Below are 16054 nucleotides of genomic sequence, written 5' to 3' on the forward strand. Positions count from 1 at the left end.
GTTTCTGTTAATCTGCTAAGTCTGCAGACCCTGTGGCTCTCTGAAAAGCTAAAGGAATGCAAAGATGGAAAGAAGAACAGGAATCAAAGTGCTGACCCTGAGAGAGCAGGAGGATAGTGAGAAGCCTACTTATGAAAATGCTGACCAGGAAGCCAGGGCCAGACAGAGCTCCTAAGCTCCACAAGAATGCCTAGTGGCCAAGCTCACCTGGTCCCACTACTGTGCAGAATGTTGCAGCCTCTATAAGGTGTCCTGTCCCATTCTTCAGTTACTCCCTGGGAAGGTTTGAAATATTGCTTACTTTAAAAAAAAAAAAAAAAAATCAAGTAAATTCCCCAACCAAAAATATTTGTTAAAAAGGTTGAGAAAACATATCAGTAACTTAATGATAAAAATCTTACATAAATCTTGTAAACAAGCAATGGAAAACTAGGAAATGCATAGTTAAAGAGCTCAAAAATGAATAAACGCTTAGACAACCATATCCTTCTATAGCAATCAGTAACCACAAACACTAGAATGTTTTACCCTTCATTGCACAGGTTTTCCTGGGACTGAATTATAGACCAATCCTGCAAGTTGGTGCACTGTAGTCAACGGGAGTTAAGGACACCCTTTGGCTTGGGTCCTACAATAAAGAAAAATCTTTCAGGTTGAAAGGCCCCTTTAAAACTCCCCAATGGAAATTTGATTACTGAAGGTTCCAGGACAGTCAAGGGAAGGAAAGAAAAGGGTGAGGAGGATCCTTTAATTCTAGTATCTGATTATTTTTATTTTTTTTAAAAAGAGAATAAAGAGATTTAAGATGCCAGAATCAAAGAACTTCTGCAAAGGGAGGCCACAGAAGTGAGGGAAAAGCTGTGGGGGTAGAAAACAGTAGAAAGAATGCAATACAGGCAAACAAAACATGCATGCGTAGGCAAAAAAGTGATATGATCCTTCAAGAACAGATGAAGTAGCCTCAGAAGTTACAGAGAAGACAAACAAATGAGGAAACACTATGGAGAAAGGAAAAGGAAACTGGAAAAAGGAGTGGGACTCTGCAGAGAAGGAAAGCGTGACACTAATTTTTGCAAATAATCCCAAAGCTAGTTAAAAATGTTTTTATACATTAAAAATAGTTATTTAGAGACTATTTTCTCTTGAAGCAAACACTTATTTTTATTTAATAATTCAAAATTGTGGGCATTCTTACTGAGTAGGGAAAAAGAGCACAGACCTCAACTTAAAGGTTAGAATTAAGGTTACTGTGATGTGTTGAAACAGGACATATTCTCTCTACACCTGGTGCTTCCCAGACTGCACATTTCATAAAGCACATCACTTAGAAAAAATGCATCAATGCCTCCATGAAGTCAGCAAGGGAGCAATAAACCCTAATGCTAACTCCCAGATGGGTTGAGAGGGGCCAAAGAGGTAGGGTTACCATATGTCCGTATTTTCCTGGACATGTCCGGCTTTTTGGTTCTTAAATCACCGTCCGGGAGGAATCTAAGTATCTAAAAACATCTGGGATTTTGCCATTATTATTTTTCCCCAAAGAAGAGTTGATCGTTCGAGAAAGAAAGTGAATGTTGATCAGTCGAGACAGTGCCCACTTTTCCCCCCTAGCTCCCAGCGCTTGCACCGCGAAACAGCTGTTTCGTGCGGCTGGGAGGGAAGGGGGAGAAAGGGGAACGCAGCGCACTCAAAGGCCGAGGCGGGGATTTGGGAAAGGGGTCCAATGGGGCAGTGAGGGGGCAGAGTTGGGGTTCCGACTTTGGGAAAGGGGTTGGAAGCGGGGCAGGGAAGAGGTGGAGTTGGGGCGGAGCCGAAGGGGGGCGCAAGCAAATACCACCCCCCTCCCGTGGAGTGTCCTCTTTTTTGAATGTTCAAATATGGTAACCCTACCAAAGAGTAGACTCAGGACCACCTTCTGTGGCTGAAAGGAGTAGGAGACTTCACAAGACACTCTCAGCTGAGGATAAGAAAGAGATGTTATAGGCAACTGCACGTTTGAAATGTGTGTACTTCCCAAATTCTGAATACATGTACTATGCATCATTTACTGATCTAAAAGAGATATTGTGCTGAACTTCCATGTAATTTTCAAATGAGCCAGCGCAATACAAAAAATTTTTCTTCAAATCTACTGTAGCAAAAAAGCACACTAATTTTAACATTCAACTTGGTAACTTTAAAGTAACACATAGCTAAAAAAGGATATTGCTGAAATTTAAAGAAAAAATTAAAACTTTTAGATAGAAAACAAGCATGGAAAGTTTTGTCCTAAAAGCTGAGCTTTTCATGACTTCATATGAAGTCTGTGCAAAAAAGGATTAATATAGAAACAAAATTTAACTACAGCAAATTTAACTAGAGCATTTGCTATTCACCAAAGAATGTATACAAATTAGATTTTTCATAATAATTCAGACAGATACTTTAGAGTCTCAGAGTGAACCAGAAAGACAAATTAATCCAGCTGGACTCCCTGTATTTCACAACAGTACTTATTATACTATTCTCCAGCAACGAACTATAACTGACTATTGAATATGTATGAAGGATCCACAGAAACCTATGCATGGTATCACATCATAAGGATTAACTTGCATGAACTTGCACCAAATCTAGATGACTAAAGTCAGATTCACAGGTCCTCTGACTTCAATGGGCTTTGGATCAAGCCCTTAAAGCTGTGTGGTCTCTGAAGACCATCTGCCAAATGAATTATTCTCCTCTCAAACGTAAGAACCTAATATACTTCTTGAAAACGCACAGAGGATTATTAGTTTGACACTTAAGAAAAAAAATCAGAAGCATTCAAGTTCAGAAGAACATCTGAGGTATGTCAGTCTGTCTTGACTTGAAACCTGTCATACGGAGACATTTGTACATTTAAATGAGTAAAATGAAGTGCTGTTTATTTTCTATCATATTAACAAAGAAACTCTTTTAAAAGACACATTTTATTCAGCACAACTTCTCAGTTGCAGTTAATTTAGCAACCTAGAATAAAAGCAGCATTGTTTTGATCAAGGCATATGAAGTCAAAAGATTTGCATCAGAAAAAAAAGCAGACTAATATTTTTGTTGCTTTTAAGAAAAGCAGTTCAGACACAGAAGTTAAATGTCTGATGTGAATTTCCAATATTAATCTGATCACTCTGTTACTCCAATTCCAATGACTTTGTACTATAAACTACTAGGATTCCATATAGAATCTCTATCCTCACAAATGAGTAAATAATTCAGTGTTGTAAACTCACAATACTGGTATTTTTTCCTCAAAGCTTCAACTCTTGGATTCATGTGAGAACACCAGCTTTGTTTAAACAGTTTCAACGCTCACCTTTTCAAAGTAAAGACCGAATGTGTGACCTCTAATGTTTCAATAACCAGAAGGCAAATAAAAATAAACCAATATTTTTAATCTTATAAATTTTAAGACAACTATATCTGGGGGCTTAATTTGTGATTTTTGAATGCAGCAATACCCACGAAGAGCAGATCTGTAGTGCACAGGACAGAATTCACAATGCCTCACACAGACATTTGTGAAATAATCAGTCTCCTAGTCACCACACCAAACCCCTATTTATCTTTTCAACAATCTTAAGACCTTCCCCTATCACACTCAGCTATAATTTTGCTATTGAGTTTAACAGGAGGAGAACTGGGGTCTTAGGAGATTTAACTTCAGGAATAGGACTTAATTGATTTGTTGCAAGCTTTGCTATACTAACAAGTTCTCCAAATTCTGGAAAATGAACAAGTGCCAGGATTAGGAGTGCTCAAACAATACAACAATTTAGCCGAGTTTTGCTTGGCCCTGGCACGGCATGGCACGGCACAGTACAGCTGTTTTGGAGACCCATTTATTTTTTAGCTAAAGAAGATATGATTTAAAGCAAGTTTTAGTACAAAATGGTTCCAACTTCCCAATGTTAAAAATACATTCTTTTGAAACATAAGTTACCAACATATATACTGTCAGAAACGAAGAATTTGAACTAGTGTTAAGAAACATGGTATTTGCTGCTCAGAACATAAAACTCTTCATATGGGAATACTGAAAGTGTTCACAATTTCTAACCTACAAACCAGCATGGGGAGGAGAGAGAGAGAGAGAGAGAGAGAGAGAGAGAGAAGAACCAGGCCTTTACCCCCCCCCCCAAAAGAGGGGGGTAACGGGGGGTAAGTGTACTCCAATTACTGATTACCATTCAGTAGCTAAACATGCAATTGTATTCTTTTTTCAACTTCATAGCTATAAATCACTTCGAGACCAGAGTCTTTTTTAAAACGTCTGCAAAGGTAGTGATGAAGAAAGCTACACATTTCTTGAACAACAGGACATGATCACTTGCACTTCTACTATATGCAAAAATCAAAAACATTGAAGTTAGTGCTGCTATTGTATCAGCCTTTCATGCTTAATCCTACCTCATCCTTTTTTACCTAGATCTTTGAAGGCTATAATATGTATACAGTAATTGAATCAGATCAAAATCTACCATACATATTATTCACATAAACCTCTGAGAGACGATGTATGGTAATCAGTTGTCACTCAATAAGCATTTTAACAACATTTTCACTCAGAGTTCAATATTTCATTCCATTAAGAGAGTGGCTGCTTTATTTTTAAGTACACCAAGTAGCACTTTAACAGGAATTGTCCTATTTTATAACAAATAATAAAGAACTGTCTAGCCTGAACATTTCCAATTCACTTTGGAATTTATTACTATTACAGTAACTTTTCTGCACTGTACCATCTTCCTAATAACATGGCTATTATTCACATTGTGATGCTGGAATAATACCCTTTAACATAAAGTTAGAGATAGGTTCTACGGGATGCTGAGTGCCCTCAACTCACAGACCAAGGAACACAGGTCCTTCTCAACGTGTCTACTGGTGCAGTAGCTTAGTTTTGAAAAACTCTACTTTTTAAAAAACAAAAAATTTTAAGTTTCGTTTTCAAGAAAAGACATGGCTTGCTTTCATTTAAACCTTTCCCTGAACTGATATCCATACACTGCATAACTGTACTTATTAGTGCAGGAGAATAGAAAGTGAAACTAACTAGCGTAGCCCGATCCTGCAAACATTAACTTCTCACTATTGACTAGTAATAAAACTATGATAAGCAATTCCAGCTAAGTCAGAAGAACTCCTCACCATAGTAAATGTATGACCCTTAATAAGTGAAGTACAAAAAGTAAACTACATAAACAAAAGCAGATTAGTCTCCATTTCTTCCATGGCAGACAAGAACAGAATATCTATTTTTTTTTTAAAAAAACTTTCTGCCTTTTAAAAAAAAAATTAACACCCCTGCCCTTTCAGGTTCATTATATATTACACAAAAGCTCAGTTGTCCTCCCCCCCCTCCCCCCCCACCTTTGCAGATCACTTTTAATGGTCCATTATATACAGATTGTTAGGAGCACTTAAAATAATGTGTTTTTGAAAATGTGTTTTAACCTTTTAATGCAAAGTTGTGATTCTTTTATAAACCTTGATAAATGTTATTTATTATAGCGATAAATATTTTTGTTTTTCTTTTTAAAAATGTAAATCAAGCCATTTTGGAATTATAAAAAGAACTAAAAACAAGTTTATTAGTTAAAGACACCTTGTACATTTGTATATTTTGAACTTGGACTTGATCCAAAAGCAATTCAAGTAAGGTCTTTGAGGCAGGAACTGTCTGTTATGGGTTTGAACAATGCCTAGTACAATGGGGTCCTGCATCAGGACTGTGGCTCATAGATGCTACCACAACACAAATAATACATCATGAAGTCACTGAGGGCATTCCCATTGAGTTCAATGAGGTTTAGAGTAGGTCCTTAAAACATGCATTTAATAGTAAAGTTATAATATGGTCCACCGACTTAATAAATATAAATCCCAATTTCACAAAGGTTTTTTGTCTGCCTTTTACAACATGACCATAAAATCCAGGAAATATTTGATAACTTATTAGGCTGGCCGGGGGGAGGGGGCGGGGGGGGGGGGGGAGAGAAGGGCAAAAGATGTTTTGTATTGATCAGACTTTCATAAAATTGAGTTTTACCTGCTGTTGTAAATAATGAGCAGGGTCTGTGTTCAAACATAAGTAACACAAAATAAGGCTTTATACACACATCACCAAGTATTTTAAAAATAGTCAACACCAACGCAATACACAGCATTCCCTCCAAACATGCTTTTATGACGAATTCACGACAAATATTTTTAATATCTGAAGCTGATGCCGGCACACAGCAAACTGGTCGCAATAGCAACAGTTCAAATTCATGTTCACAGTACCATTATTTCAGTGGTTGTTAGTCTTAAAACCATGAATTGTGGAAAAAGTTGTACAGCACTTCCTAAATATTTTTTAGAGAGTAGACCACAACTTAGGAAAATGGTCCTTCAGATAATTTCCCCTCCCTTTCATGACTGCATGGACCATTTCTCTGCCCCACCCCCATAATATTCTCATGACAACTACAACATGGAAAAGTTCATGGAAAAGTAATAGTAGGGAGTAATATAACATTTCAGCTGTTATTCAATGCAATTTAGTAGCAGGAAACAGGAAGAGCCAAAAATCACATGACCAGCCAACTTTCCGCAAGCCACCAGCAAACCAAAAGTCTGGAAAAGGGCATTTAAGGGAAAGACATTTTAACCTATGGAAGATGCAAAAAGAAAAAAAGCAAGTTGTCTTTTTCCTAGGAACGTGCTATATATCATTTAAAAAATCAGTGCTACATATCCTTAATACAGGATATTTCTCAAAGATGAGATGAACTGCCACCTCTAATTTTATTCTATTATGATCACAACTACACTGGCAAAATTCAGACAGTTCAGCAGCAATGATAAGAGGAACTGCAGCATAAATAAAACAAGCTGTTTGTTTATTTAAAAAAAAAAAAACCTCACACAACCACCATCCAGTCCTTCTCTGATTGGCACACAAACCAGGATAACCACTGCAAATTGGTACCATGTGTTGGCTGTTCAGAGGCCAGTGTAAAATGAATTAGTGATCTAGAGCCATTTCTTATTAGACAGGCGGTCAGCTATAACTTACACTTCAGTGGAGTTAAGTGACACAGTTGTGAAGAGACATATGATGTGTGTACACTATTGCTTCTCATTTTCTATCACTGGAAAACTGTGCATCTGAGTTTTGGTGGTGTACACAATGTCTAAGGGACTGGAGGCTCTCCACAGTAAGAGTGACAGATTACAACTGTGTTCCTTTGGAAAGACAACTTGAAGACACATCTACCAAACTGAGCAGCCAACTGTGTGGAATCAAACAATAAAAATTCTTTACCTTCTCAACAAGAAGCCTGACCAAAATCAACATTTTACTGGAAGGAAAAGAGGATAAGAGTCAGACAGGAGCCAAAAGTTAACCGAATATTGGGAATACCTCTGGACAAAAAACAAAAAGCTACCAGCCTATTTACGTTTATTAAAATACTTATATATAAACATGGACATTACAGATGACCCCATAAATACTGAACAATGTTACAGATTCCCAAGTTGGACACAGCAACAAGACTGATAATATGATCCTGGTTATTCTTTGATTCAAGAGATAGAGAGCAAAACTTGAGTAACACAAAAGTCAAGATGCCCAATAAAGGAAATAAAGATCCAATTTTAAACAGACCCAGATTCTCTAAGTAAGGAAAACAATATTAGGCCTTGTCTATACTAGAAAGGATTTGCCAGTATAGCTTTACCAGCAAAATCTCTGAGTGTAGACAAAACTTATACGAGCAAAATTTCTTTTGCCAGTGTAACTGTGTCTACACTAGTGCTTCTGCCAACAGAGCTATGTCGGTAAGGGGTAAGATTTTTTTTCACATTCCTAAATGACATAATTATGCCAGCAAAACTTTTAAGTGCAGATCAGGCTCCTAGCTCGAGTGAACCAAGCTTTCAAGTTAACTATACAGCATTGTACCAAAATAAACCCGTATTTTAAAGTATTACAAAAGCTGCTAAATACTTCCTGAGTAACAGAAAGAGATCCTGATTAATTAGTTACTGAAAACCACAGTTATGATGAGTAAGGGTATTCTGCTGACTCAAAGTCATCTCTTGGAAAGCTAATAATACATTTGTACCTTATATGTAGTTTCTCTGCACTAACAGAGGACAGTCATGAGAGACTTTCAGTCCTTGCCTACAAACAAAAAAAGCACTCTCCACTCCCCTCCCCCAATAAAACAAACTCCCACCATTTTTAGCTCCAGTTCAGCTAAACCAGTAGGAATTTTTGTAAATTTTCCCAGTTTAGATAAGGTATTAGTCCATTTTAATATTTTACATAATTTGCTAGTATATTTTCTGTAACATATTATTTGGCTTATTATTTGTTTAAATCTATCAGCATGTAAACTCTTGATTGTATCCATTAAGATTTGGAGCTGTCACTTGGAAGACAAAATTTGCAACCTGAACTAAAGGTTGTTTTTTCACATACATTTCAGAGAAAACAAGTCATAGAAAATGTAGTATAAGGGAGATTTTTAATGTTACATATAGCTGATAAATATTGCTAGATATTAAAACTAAAATAATTTTAAACTAATATGCTTTTGCATCAGTTTTTTGGCTTGAAAAATTAATGAACTCTGAATCCTCTTTGAACTGCAGAGGTTTATTAGTTTACTCAGATGATACAATGCAAACGGTTTTACTGTATGCTCTTTGGAGCGGTGCAAATAATAAACTACCAGCAGCAGCAAGATTTTAGTATTAGAGTTCTTGCTAATTCAACTTTCCACCCCCCCAGTTGGGTCACTAGTTGAAATGTAAATCACAACCAACCACTTCCAAAGGGGAAAAGAGAAAGGAATCCTCAGCTACAGACCATTGCCCACTGGTCTATCTGACAGCCCTGGCTAGGTCTACACTAGAAACGCTAAAGCGACACAGCTGTAGTGCTTCAGCACATACACTTACTGCACAAACAGAAGGGGTTCTTCAATCTGTGTAGTAAATCCACCTCTCTGAGATGTGGTAGGTACTTTCAGTAGAATTCCTCTGTCAACCAAGCGATGACTACACTGGGACTTCGACTGACTTTACTACACCTCTCAGAGATGTGAATTTTTCACAACCCCTAGCCAGGTAGCTAGGCTGACTTAACTTTCTAGCACAGACTGGCTCCATGATTGTTTTGATTATCTGTCAAACATAATCGACAGAACGAAATGTAAGCATCCAGACCTACCAGATATTATGTGTCTATAACCAAGCTCCAATACAATAATTAAGGGCTATTCAAGTACACCTCGCCAATAATAGCATTTTAAGTTAATTGACTGGTCACGAAAGGTGTCATACTTGCAGTAGTAGAAAACGAAGTTTTCCACTAGCCACAAAACACAGGCTCTGGCAGCAAGACTTTGCAACAGGAGCTTGTTAGCACACTTGAATTTAAATGGGTATTGAACACTTCAGGAATGAGAAGATAAATTTAGTCCATGTCCATTCAGCCTTTCCCCTCCCTGCTGAAACTGCCAACAAAAGTGCAAATTATTGCTAATTGTGACAGCAATCTTTAGAAGTGGGCACCTCTCTTGAACGGCTTATCTAAATTAGAAAGAAGTACTACTTTAACGATGCCAATATAGAAAAAGCAGCACAACCCCACAGTAAAGACAGTTATACTGGTGTAGTTTTTCCCACATGGGAAGGTGAGAATAACTATACCAGTACACACTTTTGTACTTGTATAGCCACATCCATACCAGAGTTTTACTGGTATGACAATTTTGGTTAAATATACCAGCCCTGCCCCCCGACAAAGTTACACTGATAAGACAAAGTGCAAACATATAGCTTTACTTAAGCTTAAGTAAGGCTATGTCTACACTAGCATTTTTGTCGGTAAAACTTTTGCCGGTCAGGGGTGTGAAAAAAACCCACCCCCACACCAACATAAAATTTTACAGACAGAAGCGCCAGTGTGGACAGTGCTATATTGGCAGGAGATGCTCTCCTGCCAATATAGCTACTGCCACTCGCTGGGCATGGTTTTATTATGCCAATGGAGAGGTCTCTCCTGTCACTACACCAGGGACCCTGCAGTGGTACAGCTGTGCTGCTGTAAGGTCTGTAGTGGAGACAGTCACCAACTCACTTCATGTTAGCCAATGAACAGCAACAGACCATACCAATTTTCAGCAGTGACAAAGTTGAAAGGTTCCACATCACCACCAGCTGCTTAAATCCAACTGGAAAAATGAAATTGATAAAGTCACTAAATATACAATCTTCAATTTTAATAAGACCTCCAAATATATTTTACAATCATTTTATTACTCCATTGTTATATGCTCAGAATAGCTTCCGCTTTAAATATCTACTGATATCAGTATTTGTATTTTACATTTAAGTAACACCTTGTATCCTGTATTTTATATGTACAGCATAGCACCTTTCTCCTCTGAGAATTACCAGGCACATTATAAAATATTGGTACTATCCTACAATCCTTAGTCATGTGAATATTTTTTTCTTAGATAAGTATCCCATGAGTTCAACAGGACTACTTATGAGGGAGTTTGAAGACTGTACTCGGCATACCTGTACCACCACTGAAATACAGCTACCTTTGAAGTGAATGGAAGCAACATGACCTTGCACTCCAGAGCACACTGCACAATGAAGGCGGGAGGTGATTTTACTAGAGGCTCAGCACAAGCTACTATTCTTTTACATGTGTACCACAGGCTATTTAGGAACTCTACTCATCACATCTGAGCACATCCTGAGGGAAGCTGCACATTCTAACTACATCTACATAAAGGAATTCAAAAGTTATAATTGTGACAGTCCACTTCTCCTCAGGCATGACGAACGGCACCTTGGTTACTATAAAAGCATGCTCCAACTAGACCGATCCACTCACTGAAAGGTAGTGGTTTCACATCCTTACATAATTAGACAAACAGTTTTTGTTCATAACTTTCATGTTCAAGCAACATACAAAAGGAAAACACTCCAGAACTATGAAGGCCTGGGGAGATCTGCTCTAAAGATCTTCTCAGGGAAGGACTGGAGGGAAGAGAGGGAAACGCTGACTGATTTGGGGGGGGGGTGGGGGGATAGAAGAGATGGTGTGTAGGGGAGGGCACAGCGAAAACGGTTGGGGAGGAGGGAGGGGCGAGTTGTTTACAATGGGCGCTGGGTGAATGGCTACACCCCACATATGTCCTGGCGAGGGAGAAAAATTCATGGGGCGGGGCAGGTAGGACCTAATGAAGAAGAGACATCATGCGATATTATACAGCGCTCACAGCAGCCACGGCCCCCACCCCCAAAGGGCCCCCACCCCAACAAGCACCCAACCCCAGTCCCAGCCCAGCTCGCACCCCCCCCAGTCCGACCCAGCCCAGCCCGCCGCCGCCGCCCAGCTGGCTCCCTGCTAAGGTCACAGCGCGAAGCGCCCGGGAGAAACCCCCGCCCCGCCCCGCGTTCCGGCTCCAAAGCCGGGCCCTCGCGTAGCCCGGCGGCCGGAGGAGGGCTTCCCCCGGCGGCGCGGGCTGGGCCGGTCCCCGCGGAGGGCCGCGGGCGGGCGGGCTGCACGGTCGGTACCTTCTGGGCTTTGCTCTGCTGCAGCACGTTCTGCTCCACGGTCATGGCCCCGGCCCGGCGCCGCTGGCCGCGTCCCCCCGGCGCAGAGCAGCAGCAGCAGGAGGAGGCGGCGGCGGCGCGGGCAGCGGAGAGGCAGGTGCCGGGCCCGGAGTCGGGGAGGACGCAGGCGGGGGGGAGCCCGACTCGGCGCGACGCGGACGTGCCACCCTGGGACGGAAAGAAGCGGGTCGGCTCAGGCCCGGCTCCTGCCCGCCACCCAGCCCGGCCCGGGCCCTGGAATGTGCCGCCAGCTCCGCCCCCGGCTCGCAGCCCGCCCCGCCCAGCCCCGCAGCCAACCACCGCCTGCTCGGCTCCCGCCCCCGCCCCGCTGCCCTGCCCTGCCCCGCCCCGCCCTCCGCCGCCTCCCCCCGCTGCCGCCCGCCCGCATCCCCCCACGCTCCTCCCTCTCCCCCGCCAGTAACCAGCGGCCCTGTCTTCCCTCCGCCCCACTCCTCCTCTGCCTCCCGCTCCTCACGAGTACTACGGCTCTCCCTCTGCCTACCCCCTACCTCGTGCTCCTGCCCTCCCTGCCCAGCTGCCTCTTTCCAACAGCAGCAACTTCCTCACCTAGGGGCCAGGGTTGCTGGCCTCCCTTCCCACTCTGATCCCTCCTTCTCTTGCTGCCACCTAATCGCCAGTGATAATATGTCTTATTGTATTGTCATAGTGCCTGGGATCCGCACTTGTGGATCAGGACCACATTGTCCTAGACACTGTACAAGCATAATATAGTGTCCACCCTCCCCAGGCTAATACCTCTCCTCCTCCCTCTCTAATCACTAGTGTGTTTACATTCTGCCTTCTCCCTGAGCCCTGGCAGCAATACACGGGTCTGTCTCCCCGTCACTCGTGTTACACCCTTCTTGCCCCTTCCCTTCCAATTCCTCCTCTTACTTACTCAGCCCAAGAAAAGCAGCAGGACTTCAGCTCTCTCCCCTCACTACCCAGTTACCAGTGTCAGTGTCCTCCTTTTCCAGGGCAGCAGTTGAGCTTTTACCTAGTCATTAGTGTTACTACCCATCCGCTCCAGCTGTTGCTGCAGAAGAGGAGGAATTCCTACCCAGTCATTCCTGTAACCTTCCTTCCCCCCTTCCAGCACTACTGGCCTCCCTTTTACTCTTCAGCAGCAACAGATTAGCTTCAACCAACTTCCTAGTCATAGGCCTAGTCTACACTACACAGTTAGGTCCATAGATTATGTTGACCTAATTATATCAATGTACACACTATAGCCCTGTGCTGCCCATGTAAGTGAGGCAGTGTCTGTGTAGACATTGTGTTAACTTACATTAGCTGTTGGCTATCTTGTCAATTTCAGGGCTCCAGCATGGAGATGTGAAATTGACAAGAAAAGGGGGCAGCTAGAGCTTCTGACAGGAGGCACCCTGCTCCCAGCTCAGGGAGTCCAGAAGCCAGGCAGCTCCTGGGTGGGAGCTGCACAGAGCTGTGAGCCCTGACCCACACTGCCCCTCTTCAGTTAGTGGAAGCGCTCCTGGTGGAGACGGTCACGGCCAACAGAAGGAGAGCGGTGTAGATATGCCCTTCGTGTCCTTCCTGTCCCCTATGATTCCTCCTCCTATCTAGCAGTAATAGAAGCTCAACTCTCCCTGCCACATCCAGGTATTTATGTTATTTCATTCCTCCATTCTCTCCCCTCTCCTCCCTCATGGCATGAATTTGGTCAGGTCATGCTTGGCAACTTCTTAAGAGGTCATCTTGTTCTCCAGAATCTCTACTTTCATTAGAAAAAAAGGCTTCCCACGAATGGATGCAGACAAAATCGTAAAAAACATGAAACAAATGTAGTCAACTTAGTATCTGCCTGCATCTGCAGAAAGCCTGAAACAAGAGCTGAGAGATGTGAAGCACCCCATTTTTCTCTTTGCATTGTTAAATCATCATCCTGGGGCTCTTGAGTTAAATCTCAACACTGTTAACAATTTCACTGCTAAAAAAACATAAGAAAGGAGAGGGAGGATCACAGATCTGAAACGTGTACCGTGACTGTCTTTTCATTTTGGTGTCACAATTGGAGGGATACCACTATTGGAGCCAAGAAACCAGTGGGAGAGAACAGAGTTCTTAGCAAGAGTCAGTGTCTATCTGCAGAGTGCAGTGGAGCATCCAAGCGCTACCTTGCCAATGTGCCTTCCCAAACCTGGAGAGCAGTAGGGACAGAGTCTGCACTGACAGGGGATGTGGGACCAGGTATGCTCCAGTGGCAGCTGCTCCTGCTTCTTCCATACTCTCTCTGCAGGCTCAAGCAGACAGCACTGCATTAGTTATATTTGGGTCAAGTTTTCCTCACAATCATAAGGGCTAGAAACAATTTGTTTAAAATGAAAGCTGAGATTCTCACTTCCTCATATGCTACTGGATTCTGTGGCCCAAGACACATGCTTATTTGTGTCTATGGTGTATCTGAAACCTATCAAGAGAGAGTCACGTCCCGCTGAGCCCATTTGATCATATCATATATGCTGTGAGCAGTGCCTCATTTTGGCATCTTGAACAATAATGCAATCGAGGGTAAATGCAAGTGAGCTGAGTTTACCCACTTCTCATTTAGGAATATGGAGTTTATGTTAGTTTACCCACATTTTTTTTTAAACCACTATGCCACTGATCTCAAGTGAGCAGAGATTGCAGGAGAAGCACAGGATTGCCAACCACAAGAATTGAAAAATTGTCAGGTCCCCAAAATCATGAGATTTTTAAAAAATGAATTAGAGTTTATTTTTATTTGTCTTCTGATTGTTCAGCCTTTAGGGTTCACAATTTCAAGTGTTCTCTGCAACCGGAAGAACTAGAAACTTACGTTGTTAAAAATAAAAGGAGTACTTGTGGCACCTTAGAGACTAACCATTTAGTCTCTAAGGTGCCACAAGTACTCCTTTTCTTTTTGCGAATACAGACTAACACGGCTGTTACTCTGAAACCTGTTGTTAAAAATAAAAGCTGAGTTGCTGATATAAAAACATGACTCCAAAAGCTGAGGCTTTAAGAAAAACATCAAATAATGTGAAACTCGTGATAAATTCACAAGAGAAGGCAGCACTAATATCACTAGATTTTTTTCCCCGAATTCAATCCTTGTTACACCCTCACAGGCTCACCTCCCACCCTACACAGTCATTCAAATTACTATCCCCCTCCTCCTCTTCCTCTTCAGCTTTTACCCCAACGCCACACCCACACTCATACTTCTAAAATCTTATGTGAGGATATATGTATGGCTTATTTAAATATATATCCTGAAGCTGGACAAAAGAGAGCTGGAGAAAGTTCTAGGCAAAAGCTTGGCTGTGAAGAGGAGGAAGAATAGTTTTAGGGAAAATACAATTTTCTGTAATTTAACAAAGTTCTTAAATCAGTGTTGGAAGAAAGTGATTCTCTTTGTGATTCTCTACCATTGTCACAAGGCTTTGTGTTTTCATTTAGACTGTAAACTCATTGGGGTAAGGATAATTTTACTGTATATCTGTTCCATGGCCAGTACCATAAAAATTCACATAGCAGTAGCAGCGACAAAGCAAGCTTCCCCCACCTCACAGAGCCAGCGTAGGCCCAGTTATTTTCCTTAGCATCTGATTATTTCAGTCTAATATTTTTGCTTGTTTATTTTCTTTCCTTATTTTATTTTAGCTTTTGTGGGGGTGGTTTTGCAATTTGTTAACATTTGGTCTTCTAAGATTTGTTGATCTGAGATATTAGTACCAGTTTAAAATGTTTTGCCCATCATTGCAGGTGGCCTAGACAATTTATATATTTTTAAAATAGTATTTAACAAAGCATTTACCGTAGAATAGGCAGCAAGTATTATGCAAGTCAAATCATGAGATTTGACAGTGATCCAAAGGTGCCTATTTAGGGTTAAGAGCTGTGATTCAGACTTCATGCTCAATCAAGGATTGGCTCCACATGAGCAGTGGTAGTTTGTTTCTTTATAAAAAAAATCTGTTGTATTGTTGTGCCCAAAAGACAAGACCAGGCTCTTAGTCCGTCAGTTCAGTACATAATTTCCCCATAAATCCATGTGCTTAAGTATATTGGGCTGTCATTTATTATTTTTAATATATTTTAACAGCTTTCTTCTCAACCACACTTGTGTATTGTGTTGGTGTATGGTGTTATGAACATAATTTTCAATCATGTATATGTACAATGTAAACATTTTTAAAAAATTAAAATGATAATTTAATAGTTTTCAAACATCTAAATGTATGAGTCTGTCATCTCACCCTGCCCTAGGGCCCCTGCTCCCGAACATTGTGTAATCTGTCTACCAAGCTGCCTCAACCACCTGATGTGCAGTTGCCCCACCCAGACAGCACAATACCCATCTACCCACAAACACACATGGGAGCACAGCTGCCCCTCTGCAAATCACATACCAAAA

General features: G+C 41.3%; 1 protein-coding gene across 10 annotated transcripts in view; it reads right to left on the reverse strand.

The window, feature by feature from the left end:
* Positions 1 to 11922, reverse strand: part of USP25 (ubiquitin specific peptidase 25) — a 141452-nt gene extending 129530 nt beyond the window's left edge. For 8 of the 10 annotated variants that reach the window (XM_043538346.1, XM_043538341.1, XM_043538345.1 and 5 more), the window contains exon 1: positions 11617 to 11908. In XM_043538346.1, the coding sequence (XP_043394281.1) occupies positions 11617 to 11661 (45 nt within the window). In that variant the 5' untranslated portion in view covers positions 11662 to 11908. Of the gene's footprint in view, positions 1 to 11616 lie in introns of all 10 variants that reach the window. The other 2 variants (XM_037905808.2, XM_037905800.2) reach the window with 2 other exon arrangements.
* Between the last annotated feature and the right edge of the window lie 4132 nt (positions 11923 to 16054).

This window comes from Chelonia mydas, chromosome 1 (assembly GCF_015237465.2).
Source record: "Chelonia mydas isolate rCheMyd1 chromosome 1, rCheMyd1.pri.v2, whole genome shotgun sequence".
Classification (NCBI taxonomy): Eukaryota; Metazoa; Chordata; order Testudines; family Cheloniidae; genus Chelonia; species Chelonia mydas.